The sequence below is a fragment of the Passer montanus genome, unplaced genomic scaffold (assembly GCF_014805655.1).
Source record: "Passer montanus isolate IOZ18808 unplaced genomic scaffold, ASM1480565v1 scaffold65, whole genome shotgun sequence".
NCBI classification, from domain to species: Eukaryota; Metazoa; Chordata; class Aves; order Passeriformes; family Passeridae; genus Passer; species Passer montanus.
This window is the reverse complement of record NW_024371593.1, coordinates 3155220-3175485: the sequence shown is the minus strand read 5'-3', so window position 1 is coordinate 3175485 and position 20266 is coordinate 3155220. Positions and strand designations below refer to the sequence as shown.

Here is a 20266-nt window from a genome sequence, read left to right as displayed (position 1 = left end):
TCTGCCTCTTGGCCTGGCTGTTCCATGTAAACCTGCACACGTGGCTCTCGTGTAAGGAATACTGTTTGTGGAAGAGGACTGGAGTTGGATTAGTAATTGTCCCTCCTCCTCTGCAGGAGAACTGCAGATTCCTATCAAGAATCAAAGGAGTCCAGCACACATCCTGACTTCATCTGGATGGCTTTAGCAGAACTCCTTGCCTGCAGGTACTGCAGAGCAGCAGGTCTTTTAAGTGTCCGTCTGAAATAGAGGCCCTTAAATGATACAGCACCTTGAACCTGACTTGGATCATTCCCCATCAAATCCTGCTAGGGAGCAGATGTTTCACAGAGAAATTGAAGAGAAAGCCAGTAAGTTATTACTCAGAAACTGGCTTTCCCTTCATGGGAACTGCTTTGGAGAGTTTATTTTTTTCCTATTTAAACAAAACAAGCCTATATACCAGTGGTGTATGGACTGGCACAATGCTGCACTCCCATCACTCACTGTTTATGGATGAATCCTGAGTGTTTTGGAGCTAATCTTTCTTGATTCTGTATGCTTCCTCTATGGAGTTGCAGCCTGGATGGACCATAAGGAAGTGATAACTTTGGAGTTGCTTTGCAGATCTTTGGAAAAGACGCATTATTGAATGCAGAAGAACAGCTGGCAGAGAAGTTACAGTTTTCAAGCTAAACTTGGAGCTAGAATGAATATGTGGAACATAGGTGTGGGGCTGTAAATACAAACACAGCTGATCGATTTCTTGACAAAATAATGATCCAGAAACTTTAATGGCACTGTTGGCACAAGAATGAGAGAATGTGATCTAGTTGTGCATACATTTAGGCTGGAAATTGGACATCTCTGAATGTCTCAGAGGAGCAATTCTGCCATAACCTGTCTGTATACAGAATGAAAAAGGGCAGGTGGTGTGAAAAATAAGCCTTGACCTAATAATAGAAGGAAGGTAGTGTCATTCTGTTTACCAGGAAGATAGTGTCAGTCTGTTTCATTCCTCAGGCTCTTTCACTGCTTTAAATTCTTGTTTAATGTTACCCTTGTACTGGCAATAAAGATAACAGGCCTGGCCTGTTGCAGGATGTGTTAGGAGTGCCTGCACTGTAAGGCCTGTGAAATTTGTTACCTCTGCACCTGCCATTGCCTGAGGGGTGCTGAGACTGGAAACTACACCTTCTGCACGAGCTTTCTGCTGAAGTTACATGAACAAGAATACTGGTTCTTTCATTCTGTCTGCCATTAAAATAAAATAATCATATTGTAAGCTGCCTCCTGGGAGAGGCAATGAGAAGCATACCTAAAAATTCCTCTTCTGCTGTGTTCTAGAACACTTTTTCTAGTATACTGTGTATACTACTTGCTTTTTTTTCTTTTCCCCCTTTCTGGTTGGCCCTCTTGGATCAGATGCTGTTACCTGTTTAAGGGAAGAACTCTTATTTATTCAATACATGCAGTAGTTTGGTAACAGTATAACCTCTTTTTAGTGTCCTTTCATTCCTGTGGAAGAGTGGTGGTGCCCAGAGCTTGTTCAGCACAGGCAGGGAGAGAAGCTGCACCAGGAATTTTACTTGGGACCTACTCTGCCGCCATGGTTGTTTCATAGGTGACCTCCAGTACTGCTTTTGGGACATAACCCCGGCCCTGCCATCTGGCCAGAAATGCTCAGGTTCTTGAGAGCTTCTCTGAGGTTGGATGGAGAAAGAGAGGGTGGGGTTCTCTGGCAGAGCTCGGGGAGGCGGGAGCGGCACCAGAGGAGGAAGCGAAAGGGGGAGGCGAGCGCCTGGAGGATCCAGCTGGTGCCACGCTGCAGGGTCATGGCCCAGCCCAGAGCCTGTGAGTAGCTGCCCTGGCTCTTCACTGCTCTGTCTCAGTGGTGGAGGGAGTTCTTTGGCTTGTCCCTGCAGGAGAGGGCATTTGGGAGAGGGTGAAGGCTTGCTTTCCTGCTGGGCTTGGAGCATATCCCACATTTCAGTGGTGATGCTGAGAAATGATGAGTCAGCCCTGAGCTGGGTGCATTGCATAAGGGGATGCTGTGCTTGGCGTCATGGGAGGAAGTGAAACAAGGGAGAGGAAAGCAAATCTAACCATGTTTTGCTCTGGTATCATGTGATCCCCATCCCATTCACACTCTCCTCACCTGCAAATCTCTTTTTCCCTAAACACCCTCTCTTTGGGAACATTCTCAGCCATCACTGAGTCCCTCCCTGCCTGTGTTTCCTGTCTGTTGGGGAGCCCCAGCATCCCTGCGTTATTTCCCCAGTCTCCTGGGGCTGGGAGCATCCCTGCAGGGAATCACAGCATCATCTGGAGGGGGGAGGATGTGATAGAGGAAGTGTCTGAACTCACTGGCCCTGGCCTCATGGGCTGGGCGAGTTATTTGGGGAGCAGCTGTCCTGATGTCAGCTCTGCAGTCCCTGCAGCCCACTGCTGGGATTAGAAAACTCCCAGTTTTGGGGTAGATGCATCAGTGGCTGGAGCTCTTGCAGGGCTCAAAGTGTGAGAGCAGATCTGTTAACGTGGCACTTGGGCTGCAGGTCAACATCTGGTGGGAACTGTTCCTGCATCTTCAGTCACAGCCAAGATCCTCAGCTTCAGTTCCTCTCTTGAGAGGACACAAGAGCTGTTTAAGCAGTAATTGTGATTGTACTGGTCAACCAGTTCCTCTGCTTTTCCTTGCTGGCCAAAGTAATCCCAAAGTCCTGCAAAAAAAAGAAAAAAGAGATCTGCAATTCCAAAGGGTCAAAGTCTCTTTTAACCACCTTCCCTGTCCCATGTGTCCAGGTCAGGAGCAGGAGGACAGATTGCGTGAAGTGAATCTCTCTATCCAGAGGCTGCGTGTGCTCCCTCCCTCAGTCCTGAGCAATTCCATGCTGGAGAGCCTTGACCTTGACAGGAACAAGCTCAGGAGCATCACTGGCATTTCTAGGCTTTGCAACCTCAAGAAGCTGATACTGTCCAAGAATGAGTTTGTGGACTTTCCCAATGAAATCCAGAGCCTGGTCTGTTTGGAGAGGCTTGAGCTGAATCAGAACCAAATCCGGATCATCCCAGAGGGGGTTTTCTCCCATCTCCCCAGGCTGAAGCACCTGCGGCTGAACAACAACCGTCTCTGTGCCCTCCCCAGGGACCTGGCAGCCTGTCGGGGCAGCCTCCAGTACCTCAACATCTCCAACAACCTGTTCCGGACCTTCCCGCAGCCCGTCCTGCAGCTGGCACGCCTACAGGAGTTCCACGTGCAGAATAACGCCCTCCGCCAGCTCCCCAGGGAGCTCTTCCAGGGACAGTCCCTGAAAATGTTTAAGGCCAGTGGGAACCCCCTCCGGGAGCCGCCCAGTGAAGTGTGCGCTGGTGGCGTTCAGCAGATCCGGAATTACTTCAGCCAGCTTCAGCATGGTTTGGGGCAGGAGGACAAGAGGGTCAAGACCATGTTCCTGGGGGCCTCGCTGGCAGGGAAGTCCACCATCTGCAGAAGCCTGAAGCAAGGGCAATCCAGACTGGTGCCCAAGGAAGAGCGAACAGTTGGGATAGAGATCAGTGAGTTCAAGATTGAGGACTTCACGTTTCTCTTCTGGGACTTTGCTGGCCAACTGGAATACTACATGACTCACCACGTGTTCATCACCCCACAGGCGCTCGTCATCCTCGTCATCAATCTTCACATGTAAGTGCTGAGCTGGTTTGGCTTCCAGGTAGAGTGAGGAAACTAAAAAGGAGCTGGGGAAACTTTGCACTGCACAAATTCACACCATTTCCACTGGACCTTGAGGCCTGGTCTTCTCACCATTGCACTAGCTGGTTCTCCCTTTCCCCTTTTTGCAGATCAACCTTTTAATCCCCCAGCTCTGTCATCACCTTGCCAAAGGTGTTTTCAACCCTTTCTGTTTGGAAGGGTTGAAACAAGCATCAAGTCCTTATGTGACAGCTGAACCCCATCTAAGTGGACTTGCTTTCTGCAAGAAGCAAATCCCTGTGATCCCTCCTGTATCCTGTGGTGTTCCCTGAACATGGAGGGAGCATCAGGCTTGGGTTTGGTGCTACAGAGGGATGCTCTTGTCCACAGCGGGGTTTGACTCTGCTATACCCCATAGCTTAAGGATGGGGAACTGAAGGATGAGCTTGGATACAGCCCACATCCGTGGGTTGTATCTCACATTCTGAGATCTGAGCTCTTGTCCAGTGAGCTCCTGGGACAGCACAAAGTGTGTGGTCAGGCCTGTACTGGTGGAAGTTGGCTGGAGATCCAGAGGGTGACATGTGAATTTGGGATTTTCTTTTTCTCCCTCCCCAGGTACCAAACTAATGACAAAACTTTCAAGGAGCTTGTTGGTTTCTGGATCAACAACCTGTCCATGCGAGTCCCAAACTCAGTGGTGCTTCCTGTGGGAACCCATGTGGACTGCTGCCAGGAGCAGGAGGTAGCAGAGAAGACACATGACATCATGGCCAGGATCACAGCCATGCTGGCAGAGAGAAAAAGCAACCTTGCTCACTTCATCGACAACCTGGAGGGCAGTGAGGAGCCCAAGTTTTACGTGGACCAGTGGGAGAGGCTGAAGGAGATGGAGAGCTGCACGTTAAATGTAGGGCTGAGATTATCCTGGGTTCTGGCTGGCTGAGGTCACCCTGCTGTCTCTGGCAGCCCAGTGTGCTACTGGCTAAGGTGACCTGCAGCAAATGCATCAGGCCACTGCTGCAGCCCCTCCCCAGGCTGGGGTGGACGTGGTAGCTCCTGGCTGTGACCTGCAGGGTCCTTGTCCCTAGCAGGTGATGGGCATCTCCTCCTGTGGCTTGTCGCAAGTGCCTGAGGAGGAGTGTGAGGGGTGACCAGGTGATTTTCAGGAACTGCTGTAGAACAGAGGTGTCAAGGAAGTGCCTCTGAAGCTGACCCAGTGGCTTCTGTCACCCTGGGTGATCCCATGGGCATTAGGTCCTTCCTTTACCTCACAGGCTAAAAAACTCCTCTGGATGTGCTTCTGTCAGGTATGTGCTTCCTCTTTTCCAGATCTTAAACTTAGTTGCTGTCAACTGCACGGATCACCGTGCCATCAGAAAGCTCGAGGCCACTATTCTGAAGCACGTGAAGAATGAGGAGCTCTTCCCTGAGGTTGTCCGAGTGCTGCCGCCCCTCTACAGGCAGGTGGAAGCTGCCATCGCGGATATCGCAGAGAGCGAGGAGATGGCGGCCCATGGTGAGTGCTGTCACCTCTGCCACGTTTCTGGGAGGAGCTTCTGTCCTGTGCCTGGGACGGGCTCTCTCCAGTGCTTTCCTGAGCTGGGGATGGGCTCTCCAGTGCTTGCTGCACCTTCTGGCCCTGTTTGTGTGGCAGTGGGGTCACTACTGAAGACCTTGCAGTATTCTTGCTGAAGCATGCCCGAGCAGACCACATTGTCTGGTTTCTTGCTTTCCACTGATGTTTTTCTTTCTTCCCTTTTCCCTGTGTAAGCAATTAAAGACATCTTGCAGGAAGGAGCTCCACAGCTTTAATGCAACAATGTGGTTTTCAAACCTACATCCTGCTAACCTTATTTAATGGCCCCTACCCTTTCCTAGACCCTTTTTCCATGTGTCCTGTGACTTAGCAGAACCAGCAGGCAGCTCCAGCCTTGCAGGTGTTAATTCCACCAATTCCCAGTGGCTTCTCTGGCCACTGTAAGATTAGAGAACGAGGAGCAAATGCTTTTCTTTTGTGGACATAAGTCACATTTTGTTGTCTGTCTCTCTACATTGCTGAATGGCAGTCTAACTGGCAATCTGAGGTTTTCTGGCTGGAAACAAACCTGCTTCCTCAAATAATTTCAAAAACCCCAGTATTAGCTTTGTTTTTTAGAAAGTCCTGGCAGGCTGTTCCCACTGCTGTGGGAGCTTCAGGGTGGCAGTTGGACAGCTGAGGAGAGGCAGAACATTTTTGGTCACAGTCACCAAATCCCAGCTACTTCCCCAGGGATGGTGTAGATGACGTGGGTGTTTGCTGGCTCTCTGAAGCACCTGCCTTGGAATGCTGTGTCTGATAGAAGCATGCTGAGCTCCTGCATCTCCCTCTAGGCATGATGGACCTCCAGTACCTACTCAGCAAACTCTCCCAGCGGGGGCAGCTGGCCAGCCTGAACAGAGAGCTCCTCCAGGACATCCTGCGCTACCTCCACCGCGTTGGGCTCGTTGTGTGGTACGAGGAAATCCAGCACTTGGAAAACACCGTCTTCCTCCAGCCTACGTTTTTAATAACGATGTTCAAGGTGAGTGTGGGGATCAGGGCCGTCTCTGTAGAGCCCAAGTTCTGCAGCTTTGCTGGGCTCCTCTCACTGCCACCTGGTCTCTCCTTCTCTTCCCATGCAGCTCCTGGTGCGGCACCACCTCGTGCAGCAGCTCGAGAGCATCTCCGTGGAGACGCTGATCGGGGAGCGTGCCACCATCAGAGACAGGGCCAACTGGGTGTGGACCTTCAAGTCAAAGGCAATGCTGTGCCACCAGGCTGTGCGTGCCTTGGTGAAGCACCAGCTCTGCTCGGAAGATATGCGGGATGTCTTTGAGGAAATCATGGGGCACAGGCCTCACAGAGGGAGAGGGAAGCTCTTCAGCCTCCTGGAGCACTTTGAGCTCTGCCTGGAGGTGAAGCACACTGAAGCACTCAACCCACAGGCCAGGGAGTTTGTGCCTGGGAAGCCGTGGGAGACAACACAGAGCCAAGGCAAGTCCTGGTACTTGTTCCCAACCTATCTGAACCAGACAGAGGAAGTGTCTGAGGTGTGGGGAGGAGATCACCCCGAGGACCTCCACATCCGTGCCTACTTCTCACCCGAAATACCTGAGGGCTTCTTCCAGAGGTAAGCTCTGGTTTCTGGCCATCAGTGAGGTTGTGGGATTGAGTTTGCTCGGGGCAGTGCCAGGATGACACTCAGCAAGTCCTTGGCCCTTAAGACAGCATCAGTGAGGTTGTGGGATTGAGTTTGCTCGGGGCAGTGCCAGGATGACTCTCACAAGTCCTTGGCTCTTGAGACTGTCTGCTGAGGCCTGAGGCTGTGAGTCAAGCCACCAGGGTGGCTTCTCAGCTGCACCACACGTGTGTAGGGCCCTGGGTGAACCCCTTCAATGTTCACTGCTTGGATGTGAGCAAAGGCCACACTTCTTCTGGTTCCCCTTTCATCTGGAGGGGTGTTTGGCTAATCTGTGTCCATCCAGGCAGGCAGAGGTCTCACCCGAAATACCTGAGGGCTTCTTCCAGAGGTAAGCTCTGGTTTCTGGCCATCAGTGAGGTTGTGGGATTGAGTTTGCTCGGGGCAGTGCCAGGATGACACTCAGCAAGTCCTTGGCCCTTAAGACAGTGTCTGCTGAGGCCTGAGGCTGTGAGTCAAGCCACCAGGGTGGCTTCTCAGCTGCACCACACGTGTGTAGGGCCCTGGGTGAACCCCTTCACTGCCTGGATGTGAGCAAAGGCCACACTCCTTCTGATTCCCCTTTCATCTGGAGGGGTGTTTGGCTAATCTGTGTCCATCCAGGCAGGCAGAGGTCTCACCCAAGAATGTTCTAGTCTCACAGTCTCACCCAATAATGTTCTAGTTTCTATGGGTGTTGGAACTGTATCGGTTTTTGGAACTTCTGGTTTTCTGGACCTGTGTCTAGAATTTTATCTGATGGTGTTGTGGTTAAACCCTAACCGACAACGAAACACCACAGAGCCACTTGTTCACTTTCCCCAGCTGGTTTGGGGAGAGAATCAGAAAAGTGAGAAAACTCATGGGTTGAGATAAAGACAGTTTAATAGTTGAAATAAATTATAATAATAACAGTAATAGTGATAATAATATTGTAATGAAAAGGAAATCAGCAAAGAGAGAAGTTAAACCCAAAAAGAACAGGTGATGCAAATAAGAAACACTTGCTCAGCACTAACCAACTCATGCCAGCCTGTTCCCAAGCAATGGTCACCCAAGCAGCTCTCCCCCAGGTTTATATGCTGAGCATGATGCCACTGCACATGGGACAACCCTTTGGTCATTGGGGGTCAGCTGTCCTGGCTGTCCCCTCCCAGCTTCTTGTACTCTCCCAGCTCCCTCACTGGCAGGGCAGCCTGAGGACCTGAAAAATCCTTGACTTGATGTAACCCCTGCTCAGCAGCAACTAAAACATCAGTGTGTTGTCCACATATTCTCAACCTAAATCCAAAGCACAGCACTGTACCAGCTACTAGGAAGAAAATAAACTCCATCCCAGACAAAACCAGGAAACTCTGGAAGGATCTTTTGGTTTAAGAGGCTGTTCCTGCTGCTTGAGCTTTCAGTAAGGGAAGGTCCTCTTTTGGTGTCTGTTTTTACTGAAAGTTGGTTCATATTTTCAAGTCTATCCAGTTTCTCCAGCATTAGGGATAAGCTAGGAGAGAAGTGATGAAAGCCATGGGCAATCTCCTTGCAGGTTCCTGGTGAAAGCTTGCTCCTTCTATTCCACACACTGGGTGGCCAAGGTGACCTGCCTGCTTGTATGCAATGGCAAACCTCTGCTGATCAAAGAGAATAACCAGAGGGCCTACAGCTACCTGGAGCTCCGTGGCAGAAAGCCATCAGAAAGGACAGGTAAATCCCTGATCCATATTTCATCACTCCCCACCCCATGTGCCTCCTTGCTCTGCTTCTGCCACCTCCAGCCCTATGGGAAGTGTCCCAAAAAGTCTCTGCCACATGTCCTAGTCTGGCCTAGGTCCACCAGCAGTCCACTTAAAGGTTTCCCCTTTCTCCATGGAATTCTGTTCAGGACTCCTGTAGAGGTATCACATGAAAGTGGAAAGCCAAATTTTCATTCTTGTCATGGAGCAAATGGGTCATTCTTCCCCAGAAGACCCCAGCAGAGTGCAGTCTAAGGCTGGATCTTCAAGTGATAAGCAAAAGGGCCACCCAAGTTGGGGAGCTCTTCCAACATATCATTAAATTCCTTATGGAAGTTTGGTTAACTGGGGGTGGAGCTGGTCTGACAGTTGAGGCTGTGGGTCGTGTGGGTCACAGCAGAATCTCCTGGGCTGCTGTGGTTGGAGGCTTTAACAAAGAGACATTCTCCTTTTGCCTGGAAGGCTTCCAGTTTGCCTGGGACTTCCTCGTGGCACTTGTGCTCATCATCCAGAAGCTCTCTGAGGAGTGGCCGGGGCTGCACGTGTGTGTGAAGACTCCGTGCCGAACGTCCGGCTGTCCCGCAGAGTTCCTCTGGCCAGACATGGATGGCACAGGTGCCATGTACGTACACACCGTGCCCTCCAAGCAAGGGCAGGACCCGGTGGTCACTACTGCAGTGCTGGTGAGGCTGGTCAGCTTCTAAAAGCCACGTGAAATTAGTTATGAAAATCACCAGGTGCCACAGTGCCCTTCTCCCGACCATAGCAGCTCGTGTCCCATGTGGTGTTAGCACTCACTCTGTGGGAAATTGGAGCATGGAGGGAAAGGTGAAGAAGCTGAGGCTCTGGGGCTCAGGCACAAAATGCTCACTCTGGACATGTGCCCACTTGTCCCTGTTTCATGAGGAGCTGAAGGTGCTCAGGCACCTGGGAGGGAAGCGGCTGTCCCACCAGCAGCTGCACCTCAGGTCAGGCTGGGAAGAGCAAGCCTCTTCCATGGCCTTGGCATCATATTCCATGGGAAGTGCTGAGAGCAGCTCCTGCTCCTTTTCCTGGGCTTTTTCCTCCACAGGACAAAGGAAGATGTTAAAACCTGTGGGACGTGTGGGCACCGCTTTGGTGCAGAGCTGCTCCTGCCCAAAGGTGAGCCCAGTGTCCCAAGTTTGTGCCACAGCTGTGCTCAGGGGAAGGAGGACTGAGGGTTTCATGGGGCTGAGGGGCTAAGGGTGTCCCATTCCCACAGTACCCAGGCCACTGGAGGAGCCCCCAGCACAGCCCTCTGCTTGCTATTACGTGACAAGCTACGGCACCACCAGCTTTGGGCCCAGCAGCATCCAGGTCACTCGGCAGGTAAGGACACTGCTGCCAGGTCACTGCTGCCTGCCCTGCCCAGGGACCAACAGGAATGGTCTGGCTCCTCAAATGAAGGCATGCAGTGGCCTGCAGGCTGGGGAGGGCACACCCCATCTTCAGGCAGCCCTCTGGACTCCACACTCCTCCCTGAGACACCACCCCCTCTGCACCTCTGAGCTGGTGGTCTGGGTGTTTCGTGTTGTACTTACTGCCTTGTTTTTCCAGAACATCTCCAGTGAGTAACTCTGGGCCAGTGCTCAACGAAGAATTACTTTTGTTTAGCCCAAGCCAAGCTGTCCTCAACGCATTCTGCTTGCAAGTCATGTTTGCAGCCTTAACGCATGGAAATAAATGCATTGATAAATGCATCCCTTCACACTGGGAAGGCACCTCATCCACTCAAATTTAAGGGGAAGAAGGTGCTGATAAAGCTCTCTGATACTACCCCACCCCTGCCAGCAGGGACTTTGCTGAGACAAGGCTGGGCACAGACCCCATGGTTTTGGGGGTAGAAGGGGGTGGTGAAGATTTCAGACTGATAGCAGAGGCAGATATCCAGGCAAGATAGAACTACATTTATATATATATATATATATATATATTTTCTTTTTAACTTGGAATAATTAAGAAAATAAATCTGTAAATTACCACGCTCCACAAAAACTAGACACACTAGAAGCTGACAGAGAAGAAAAGCAAGGTGTGAGCTCCAGGACTGGTCACTGAAGGTGTCCTCGGGTTGGGGGGTGCCGGTTTGCAGAGCCTGGGGTGCCCAGTGGTCCTGGTGCCTGTGCCAGGGCCCTGGGGAGCAGGGCTCAGCCCAGCTGCATGGTGTACTGCTCGATGAGCTCCATGAGGTCGAAGGAGTTGGAGAGCTGCAGGCTGATGGTGTGGCTGTCCAGCGAGGAGGCTCCCTCCTGCAGCACCTGCTCGTAGTAGTACTCACAGAACTTGGGCACCAGCTGCAGCAGCAAAACATCGGGGTTAGGGGCAGCTGTGTGATAGAGCTGCAAAAACCTGCATGGCCCTATCCGGAGTGCAGGGAGGAGATGTCTGGGGCACCCTTTGTCTCCCCCAACCCCTGAGGGTCCCTGTCCCTCCACACCCTAACTCCCACCCAGACCCTGAGTCTTCTCTGGCCCATTCTCAACCCATGTTTTCCCTGGTCCCCGAGGGTTCCCTCCCAGGTTATGCAGCCCCCATGCCACCAAGGGTCCCCCTCCCCTGTCACTCAATTCCTCCACCTCTCTCAGTCCCCAAGGCACCCCCTCCTTGGTTATCCAGATGTCCATCTGCCCCAGATCCTGAGGGCTCCCAAATCCCCATCTCTACTGCACACTGAAGGCCTCCCTCCTTGTGCACCCGAGCACTCACCTCCCCTGGCCCCTGAGGCTCCCCCTGCCCAGTCCCTGAGGAAACTCCATCACCTAGGAGTCCCCATCCCTGGGCACCCAGAATCCCACCTGCCTCAGTCCCCAGGGCTCTCTCTTCAGGCACCCAGACCCTCCACCTCCCACCCAACTCAACCTTGAGGGTCCCCCTCCTCAGGCACCCAGAGTCCCAGCTCCCCTGGCCTCCATGAGTCTTTCCCCTTCCCTGGGCAGCAGTGGGATTGTGATGGGCTTTGGCTACTGCACCTTGACCAGGATGAGCTTGGACTCCTTAGGCTTGGCCTTGGAGAAGGCCTGCCCAAAGCAGAGGTAGATGGTGAAGTCAGGGGATCGCCGCCTTTGGCCATTGCGGAAGTCCCTCAGCTCTGTGAGGCAAAACAGGGCTCAGTTTTGGGGTGAGCCTGGGGGCACACAGGGGCTGGGAGGATTTGGGTGCTTGTAACACCCTGGGGCTGGCTCCCATGAGCCCCAAACCAGGCTGGGCAGGAAACAACACACGGGGAACTACGTGACACCCCCTACCCACCCGTGCAAAACTCATTGAAGTCAAAGATGGGCGTTTCCCGGTCCCGGCAGAGCAGGTTGGGTGGGGGCTCCTCAACCCCCTCGAGCTGCTGGGACAAGGCCCAGAACACCTTGCACTTCTCCCGGCGGGTGGCAAAGACCTTGTAGGCGCGTTGCTCCAGCTGCAGCCCCGCAATGCCCAGCAGCTCCTCGGTGATGCGCCGCTGCTTGCTGTCAGCCAGGCTGGCGGGGCTGGGGAAGTGCACCACGTGCCAGGGGCACGGCGGCCCCGGCAGGCTGGGGGGCTGGTAGGTCAGCAGGCAGCGGCTGCCCCCCACCACCTCCCGGTGGAACTCCTTGCCCCGGTAGTAGATGGTGACATCCAGGATGGAGACGATGCCATCTGCACCAGGAAGTGATCAGAAGCCACATCCTCCAAACTGAAGCCATCCAGCACCCCCCAAGCATATTTACTGTTAATAACTGTAATAATAATTTGTAGCTATGAATAATTAATAACCCTCACCTGTGTTGTCCAGCAGCAGCCGTGGCTGTGGCACGGGGCTGGCGGCGGGCACGAACAACGTTGCCTCCGCCGCGTACTGCACGGGCACCGTGCCCTCCGTCAGGTGGCACGGCGGGGGCACGGCCCCTGCAGCGGGAGATGAGCAGCACTCTGTCACCATTCCAGATGCCACCCTGGCCTGTTCCCACCCCATTATAGCATTCCCACAGCCAGGGCCAGATCCTGTCCCACGGCACCCACCTGTCTCCTCTGGTGGCATGAGGCCCGTTGGCTGGTAGGTGTCCAAGGTGGGCTGCTCCACCGTGGACACCCATTGTGGAAATGTCGTGGGAGGGAAGCAGCTATTCTGGCTGGTGTCTGCGTAAGGCTGGAGCAGGGTGTCCTGTACTGGCTGGAGCACGGTGCCCTGGTGAAGCTGCAGCACGGTGTTCTGCATTGGCTGGAGCACAGTGTCCTGGTGAGGCTGGAGCATGATGTCCTGGTGGGGAGTGTCACCTGTGGGAAGGTGCTGGGATCACTCTCCCAGGCAGTCACCAACTCTGCACCCCGCGAGCAGAGCTGGTCTCACCTGCGGGCACCCAGGATGGGGCCAGCGAGCCAAGGTTGCGGGGAGAGATGTCACACTGCTGCAGCAGCTCCTCCAGAATCGAGAGCTCTGTGGGGTCTGAGCTTCCTAGGGGGAGCACAGCAGCTATGATATCTCACAGCCACAAAATCACTCCCAACTGAGCCTAGTGGGTGTCCTCCCCCAAAAAAGATTGTGGGACTAGTGCTTACCTGGGACAGCGATGGCTGCGGCCATGTCTTGGGGGTGGAGCTCCAGCTGGAAAGGGAAGGAGAATAGGATCTTACTGCTGTGGTTGCCAGGCACCCAGCCTCCCTCAGCCCACGTTTTGGCCAGGTGCCGGGCTGCAGCTTGAGAGCAATGTTTGTGGAGTGGCAGCAGGGACCTTCCCTGGCCTGCCGTGCCCGGCTACCTGCAGCTGCTGTTGTGCAGCCTGCTGGTCCACCACAGGGTTGGCGATGCTGGAATCTCCCTCCTTGCTGTCCTGGAGAGCGGCTGAAAGGAGAGGACCAGGAATGGGAGGCCCTGAGATTGCCCACCCCATCTAACACAGCCCCTCCATGGGGCGAGGCTCACCTGAGACAACGGAGAAGACCTTGTGGGGGTCATCACCACGCTTGGAATGGTCCTGTTCCAGCCGGAACAAGTGCGTGCTGCTCAGGGCACAGCGGAAGTTGGTCTTCCACTTGGCCGGGTCCTCGGAGCCTTCCTCATACCGCCCACTGATCTTTGCCCAGGCCTGGGGGTGCAGGGAGGGGAACGTGGGGTGCCTGGCTCCATGAGAATGCAGCTTTCCAGGATGACTGGTCTTCCCCCGCCTCCCTAGCTCCCACCTTGAAGACCTCAGTTTGCTGCTGAGGTCTATCCCACCATCCTATCCACACAAATTGAAGACCCTGAGGCTGCTGCTGGCGACCCCCATCCCACCCACCTTGAAGACCTCCAGGTCACTGCTGGTGATGTCCTTCCTGGCGTTGTGCTTCCAGGGGACGCGGAAGATGGTGTGGGCAGAGTCGATCCAGCGCAGCCCCCGGTAGCTCCCGCTGTTGACGGCGTTCAGCAGCCACTGTCCGAACCGCAGCTTCTGGGCTTCCCTGCGGGCGGACACCGTCACCGGGGGGACCGGGACCACCCGGAGACGGCGACCCGGGGGTGCTGGGCGCCGCTTACCCCTCCTTCTCCGGCGCTGCCATGGTGCCGGGTCCGCAGAGCCGCCGTGCCGTGCCGAGCCGTGCCGTGCCGAGCTAGGCAATAACCTCGGCCGCCTCCTTCCCGATCCTTTATCCGCCCCTCTCGTTTTCCTGGAAATCACGTGTCCCTTCCGAAAGTGAAAGCGCCGCGGCTCCCGCGCGATGCTCGGGCCCGCCCCGCCCCGGAGGCTCCGCAGTTGGAATAAACAATCCGGGCCCAAAGCCGGGCGTGGGAATCCCGCAGCGCGGGGGGCTGGCCGCGCCCCTTCCAGCCGGGGCTTCCCGGAGCTGGAAACCCCCGGCCACGTCCAGATGTTTATTTTAATCCTTCTTCTCCCGGCTGCCTTGGCCAAAAGTGACAAAGCGGCAAAGGGCAAAGTGCGGCGGGCAGCGCCGGGCACAGAGGCAGAGCGGAGGCAGCCCGTGCCCCCCCAGGAAGGGGCCAGGGGCAGCAGCAGCGACCGCCCGGCTCTTCCCTGGGCTCTGAAAACAACCCAAACTCCCTGAGAGGTTTTTCGAGTTCCTTACCCAAGGACCAGGAAGGGGTTGTGAAAAATGCGTATTTTATGATTGGCTTTTTGCAAATATTAAAATGAATATTATATGTGTTATGTTAGAAAGTTATGCTGTATTAAATTTCTTAACTAGTGTGCTAAATATAGTTTTAGGTTATAACATAATGTTAAAATAGAAACTATGTATGTAGGATATTTTTTTTAAGGAAAGGAATGAGGTACTTGCACCAGATAGCAGCCACAGAAAAAGAATTTATTGTTTCATTATCAGAAGAAACTAACTTCTTCCAGCCTTGCTCAGCCCCAAAGACGCCATTAGGATAAGGAGGAAGAAGTTGACACTGACTTCGAATGGAATTTATGCATCATGTATGGTGTATGACTATGCAACAGGCTGTTGTTTTTAAGGGTTAATTTGCTGTTAATGTGTGTCCTTTTTCTGGCTTATTTTGCCCAGAAAGAGGTACCCAGACTGTCTGTAACTCTTTGTTTTTTATTGTCTCATATTGTCCTAATCCAAATTGTCCAGATTTTTTATTACTCTAATTATATTGCTATTTTTGTAATCATTTAATTACTATTAAACTTTTAAAATTTTAAAAACAAGTGATTGGTGTTTTTCACAGGGTGGAGGGGTCAGTGGGGCTGAAGCATGGGACTGCAGCCTTTTTCCCAATGTGCAGCTTGTTTTTGAGGACTTTTTCTTCTTTCTAGGAACTCCCTACTACCTACTAGGCACTCTACATGGTTTTTCAGAACACTGCCTGTTGTTTCCCAGGAAATTCCCCACTTCCTTCCTAAAAAATCCCCTGCTGCTCTCAGGAAATTTCCCAGTCACTTTGCAGGCTTATTTCCTCCTTGTTTCCTGGGAAATGTCATTGTTAATTTCTAGAGTGCTGCATCCCTGTCTACGATTTTTTCCTCTGCTTAGAGGATGGATCTCCATTGCTTTCCTGGGAAATTTCCCCATGACTGTTACTCCCTGGTGAAAGCTCAAGTCTCTACAAACAATTTGCTGGGTGAAGGTTGGGTGTTCAGGTCTTTGAAATGGGTCCCAGTGTCTCTCCTGCCTTTGGGCAGTGGGTTTGTGGCAGAGCCCAGGCAGTTCTGCTCCTGGAACAGACAAGGGTCTGCACAGCCCGAGTTCCTGAATTCTAGGGTAAAATGGGAGTTCAAGGTGGGATATGTGGGAGGTGGTTCCGGAAGACTGAACCTTCCTGGTGCCTCAGCCAGTGGGGAAAGGGAGAGGGGAACATGCAGCTGGGAGCTGAGGATGAAGGAGGGTGTGCCCTCTGAAACCTCCAGGGAAAAAACACCACAGGTGTGTGTTGTGGTGGAGTTTCTCACCTTATTTGAATAAAGTTGAAGAGCGCCTCTGCCTCCTTTTTGGACACAAGCCTCTAGCATTTGTGGATTTTCCTAACACTGGGAAGCAATAAATTATTTCCCAAGAAGTATCATTCATCCTCTCCAGGCAATTCCCCTTTTGCAATCCACCAATTCCTCCTTTGCATTCTGGGAAATTTCCCCTCTTGGAAATGGCACTCTTACTTAAACAATGTCACTTCTGCTTTTCAAGAATTTCCCAGGTGTTTGAGGGAATTTCCTCCTTGCTTTCATGGAATTTCCTTCCTTTTATTTCTAGGCTATCCCCCCTATAGCCTTGTAGGAAATTCCCCCATTGCTTTCTAGAAATTCCCTGAATATTTCCCCCCTATAGCCTTGTAGGAAATTCCGCCATTGCTTTCATGGAATTCCCTGAATATTTCCACCCTATAGCCTTGTAGGAAATTCCGCCATTGCTTTCATGGAATTCCCTGAATATTTCCCCCCTATAGCCTTGTAGGAAATTCCCCCATTGCTTTCTAGAAATTCCCTGAATATTCCCCCCTATAGCCTTGTAGGAAATTCCCCCATTGCTTTCTAGAAATTCCCTGAATATTTCCCCCTTTGCTTTCAAGGACTTGCCCCTAGTTCTCAGATGGAAATTCCTACACTGTCTTACAAAAATTGTCTTGTCCCCTTTGTAATCCACGATATTCAGCTTTCTAGGGTGGTTTCTCCTCTTGATTGCCAGGATTTTTCCTTTTGTTTTGCAGGAATTTCTCCCCAGGTTTTTAGGAAATGTCATCCTTCTGTTCCAGGAAATCCCACAAGCCATAACTGGCTCAGCACTTGAACCCAGGACAGGAGCATTCAGCAGATCCAGCAAAATGTATTTAAGGGCAGGGAACACTGTGAAACCCAAAGAGGAGCCAGGAGAGCCAGGTCAGGGTGGGAGCAAGGGACAAGGCTGACATGGACAAGGTAAAGCTGGAAAGGGCCCGGGTTGGGTGGAGGGACTCTCTGGCAGAGGAACAAGTGGGAAGAACAAGGAGTGGTGCTGGCTGCTGGCTCCAGGGCCAAGCAGCACCTGCAGGGAGGGAGCAGAGGCGTGTTTATTTACTTTCATTCCTCAATGCTGCAATCAGTGCAGAGTGGTTTCAGTTAATAGGTGATTAATTCAATGTATGGGAATTCTCCCATTTTAAACTTCTTCTTTTTTCTTCTTTTTGCAAGCAGGACCCTGCCTGCCTGGAAAGGGGGGGGGGGGGTACCTGTCCTGCACAGCCACAGCCACATCTCCCCAGGTCCTGCTGGCTCAGGGACATGTCCAGGAAGCTAAAAATCAGCCTCATTTAGGTCACCAGCTCCTGCACAGTGGAAGAAGAGCTGGAGATTTCAGGAGAGTCAGTTTTACAAAGAAGTTTTTTAAAGAATCTTGAAGGACAAGGAGAGCTTTCCCTGAACCTCAGCCCTTCACTGCACCAAATTTTCCTCCAAACTTAACCCCACCATACAAACCTGCACCCCCATGCACATCCCTGCAGCCACAAGTCACCCATTTTCCAGGGACAATCCTTGCAGGAAGAAGGGCAAGCTGAAACCTCACAAGTTTTATCAGCAAGGTCTCTTTTGGGGACCCTCCTTGTAAATAAAAAAGCAGCAAGGAACCTTAACCACCTTAAAGAAAAAAAATAAAATAAACCTTTCTCTTTTAATCCACCCAAGGGAAATCCAGAGCAAGAGCAGCACCACAGCACTACACACAGCACAGACATCTATCATTGCCTTTGCACAGATTCCTTCCCAGATACACGGAGAAGTCATTAAGAAAAAAGAAAAGAAAATTATTCACATACGTGGAGTGACAGGTAACAAATCAGCCACAGAACAACTTTTTCAAAGAGAAAAAGGATGCATCAAGGAAGAAGGCCCTCAATATACAGGTTTCACAAAAACCTAACCAAAGAACAGTGAAACAGAGGTGGTTTTCTTTTAAACATTAAAAACAAGGATATTTTAAAAATTAATTTAAATACACATTCAAAACACAAACACCAAGCAAGCGCCTGGAGAATAAAGCAAAAAGAAGGAATGAAAAGTGAATTCAACCAGTTTAATTTCAACACCAAAGTTGGGTGGATCGCACCAAATGGAATAAATAACGGAGAAGATCACACTGGGTTGGTAGATCTCACACTTAAGATCATTCAAACTAGAATTAATTACACAGCCCAAGAGAGCACTGAATGAGGAATTCCTCTGACAAGTGATATTAGCTGGGGCAGTGTCCCTTTGACAGAGCAGGCTGTAGGTGTGGATTTGCCCCCTGCCACCCTCCATGATCCCTACCCAGGGAGCAAACAGGATGTTCTTGTGATGCACGGGACTCACCCCCTCAAGTGCTGGACACACAAAGCTCCCTGCTCAGAGAATGTGAACCCTCTGCCTCTTCCACACCCACTGGCTCCAGACACACCCAAGGCAAACATCAGAGCACAGCCAGACCTTGTGTTCTCACCTGGCAGGGTGAGCCCACAGGTGCAGCATTTCTACTGCTGCTCCACGAGGTTGGGCAGTGCCAGCACTGGAGCCAGGGCCTCCTTCCACACACCTGGGGGCAGGCTGGGAAAAAATCAGATCAGCTGATCTACACCTGCAGCCACAGCTTTATCACTCTAGGGGTGGGCAGGCTGAAGGAATGTAAGTGGCTTCTTGTGATTTGGTTTTTCCTCCCCACAACCCTGAATAAAAAAAAAAAACCCAAATGAAACTCAAACAAAAAAAAACCCCAAAACAAAACAAAACCAAACAACCAAAAAACCCCAAAACAGAACTAAAGAAAACCCCCACAAAAAAACACCCCCCCCAAAATAACAAACTAATAAAACAAAAATAAAAACAAAAATAAACAAACAAAAAAAAACCCACCCCAAAACAAAAATAACTTGATCCCAAGTTCCTCTTCCTTCCATGCCTGTAGCCAAGCAGGGAAGCACCTTTGGACATTCATGTGATCCCACAGACATGTTCCCTACAGAGCAGACACCTTATTTCTGCACCTCACCTGGATGTGCCTGTGACACCTAGTTAGGAGGGACATCCCTTTGCTTTAAAACAAAAATAATTACAAAATCAATAGGAACAGTCAGAATTCATTTAAGTCCAACTAGTTTTTAAAAAGGGAGAAGGGAGGACTGAAGGTTTCCAGGCCAAGGAACTTGCCAGAGCCAGCATCCCCCCACCCCTGCCTCCAGCAGCAATGAGATAAGCCCCCTTTGTGCAGCATTCACTCTTGACCCGAGGTCAGCAGAGCCAAGGAGGCGCTGAGGGGACACAGCTGCCCCTCCAGCTCCTCCTCAGATGGCTGGCAGCTCCAGGTAGAAAGGGAAACTGAGGTGGATGAGGATTGAAGTTATTTCTTTCCCATCTCTCCTCCTCCCCAAGACTGAGGGGAGACTTCTGGGTCTGCAAGCCCAGTCTGTGCTTACCAGTGTCCTTAAGAATGACAATTTAAAATCAAAAACCGGGAAATTAAAGAGGGGGGGGGGAATAATTAATATTGTCCGTGGAAGGAGCGGGAGGGGGCAGGTTCCAGACGGCGGCAGAGCAGGGACTCTCTCTCCCCAGTCTGCCCATCTGGGCACCGGGTCCCTTCGCGTCCCTGCGCGAACCCTTTGTGCTGTTGCTGTGACATCGATCGACACGGATGGCGAACACGGGGATGGATCCAGCGCTGCAGAGGGCGGGAGGGCACACGCGGCCGCTCCAGGCTAGGCCCGGCGCTTGGGGAGCATGTCCAGCAGGAATTCCGCGATGCCGACGAAGTAGACGACTTGTGCAATGCCGAAGAGAGGAGCAATGACCAGGGCTCGGCAGTAGGCCCCTTTGAAGAAGGCCGTGGGCCCTTCCCTCTGCCAGATCTTCCTGGGGAGAAATGGCACAGACAGGTAAGTGTCCATCCCACCCCTCCACCGTGCCAGGAGAGCCCCTGGCCATGCCCTGCCTTTCTGCCTCCCTCCAGAGACTAAACCCAGGTGAGCACTGCTGCGTGGCACAGCCCCCACAGCAAATCAGCCACCACTGCCCAAGTGTTCTGCAAGGGGCCATGCAGAAACCTGCCCCATCCCTGCACCTGGCTAGATGCAGGAGTGGCTGCCTGTGTCCAGAAGGACAGCTGAGACAACCCCATGCCTGCATCCCCCAGCTCAAAAGATCCACCCTCAGCATGGGACAGGCCAGATGGCGACAGATTCTGGCTACTACTGAAATGCAAAAGCATAAAAGTCCCTTCATGTTTCGAAG

The 20266-nt window shown here is 52.1% G+C and overlaps 3 protein-coding genes across 14 annotated transcripts in view; 1 reads left to right on the top strand and 2 right to left on the bottom strand.

Moving 5' to 3' along the window:
* The first annotated feature begins 69 nt into the window (after positions 1-69).
* Positions 70-10380, top strand: LOC120511391 (malignant fibrous histiocytoma-amplified sequence 1 homolog). 7 transcript variants are annotated; one of them, XM_039728340.1, is made up of 11 exons: positions 123-1833; positions 2782-3661; positions 4289-4580; positions 5003-5189; positions 6044-6234; positions 6335-6822; positions 8408-8565; positions 9057-9216; positions 9667-9737; positions 9838-9944; positions 10173-10380. In XM_039728340.1, the coding sequence occupies exons 1-11, from the start codon at positions 1659-1661 to the stop codon at positions 10188-10190; spliced, it is 2727 nt and encodes a 908-aa protein (XP_039584274.1). In that variant the 5' UTR covers positions 123-1658; the 3' UTR covers positions 10191-10380. The 7 variants fall into 7 exon arrangements, 6 of the variants coding, with proteins under 6 accessions (XP_039584275.1, XP_039584274.1, XP_039584273.1 ...); XM_039728341.1 differs by having other exon boundaries at positions 70-206; positions 9838-10380; XR_005629716.1 differs by lacking the exon at positions 9057-9216.
* Positions 10381-10528: 148 nt separating this feature from the next.
* On the bottom strand, positions 10529-14251 carry IRF7 (interferon regulatory factor 7). 4 transcript variants are annotated; one of them, XM_039728345.1, is made up of 11 exons: positions 14104-14251; positions 13865-14027; positions 13510-13672; positions 13346-13428; positions 13146-13191; positions 12937-13041; positions 12609-12863; positions 12369-12494; positions 11865-12245; positions 11585-11703; positions 10529-10909 (listed from the first exon to the last, which is right to left on the bottom strand). In XM_039728345.1, exons 1-11 carry the CDS (start codon positions 14124-14126, stop codon positions 10763-10765), a joined length of 1611 nt encoding a protein of 536 aa, XP_039584279.1. In that variant the 5' UTR covers positions 14127-14251; the 3' UTR covers positions 10529-10762. The 4 variants fall into 4 exon arrangements, with proteins under 4 accessions (XP_039584279.1, XP_039584281.1, XP_039584280.1 ...); XM_039728347.1 differs by lacking the exon at positions 12369-12494 and having other exon boundaries at positions 14104-14234; XM_039728346.1 differs by lacking the exon at positions 12937-13041 and having other exon boundaries at positions 14104-14234.
* Positions 14252-17642: 3391 nt separating this feature from the next.
* The window catches only part of SLC25A22 (solute carrier family 25 member 22), a 51893-nt gene continuing 49269 nt past the window's right edge, over positions 17643-20266 (bottom strand). For 2 of the 3 annotated variants that reach the window (XM_039728350.1, XM_039728349.1), the window contains exon 10: positions 19735-19888. In XM_039728350.1, the coding sequence (XP_039584284.1) occupies positions 19735-19888 (154 nt within the window). Of the gene's footprint in view, positions 19889-20266 lie in introns of all 3 variants that reach the window. The other variant, XM_039728351.1, reaches the window with a different exon arrangement.

Bases quoted from the DNA above. Each gene is read 5' to 3' on its own strand.
- LOC120511391 (XM_039728338.1), top strand. From the start codon at position 1,659: ATGCTCAGGTTCTTGAGAGCTTCTCTGAGGTTGGATGGAGAAAGAGAG. The intron at 8,566-9,056 runs GTAAATCCCTGA...TTTGCCTGGAAG, and splicing joins AAAGCCATCAGAAAGGACAG to GCTTCCAGTTTGCCTGGGAC. The intron at 9,217-9,666 runs GTACGTACACAC...TTTCCTCCACAG, and splicing joins ATGGATGGCACAGGTGCCAT to GACAAAGGAAGATGTTAAAA.
- IRF7 (XM_039728345.1), bottom strand. From the start codon at position 14,126: ATGGCAGCGCCGGAGAAGGAGGG. The intron at 14,028-14,103 runs GTAAGCGGCGCC...GTCCGCCCGCAG, and splicing joins GCAGCGCCGGAGAAGGAGGG to GGAAGCCCAGAAGCTGCGGT. The intron at 10,910-11,584 runs GTGCAGTAGCCA...TTGCTGCTGCAG, and splicing joins CCAAGCTCATCCTGGTCAAG to CTGGTGCCCAAGTTCTGTGA.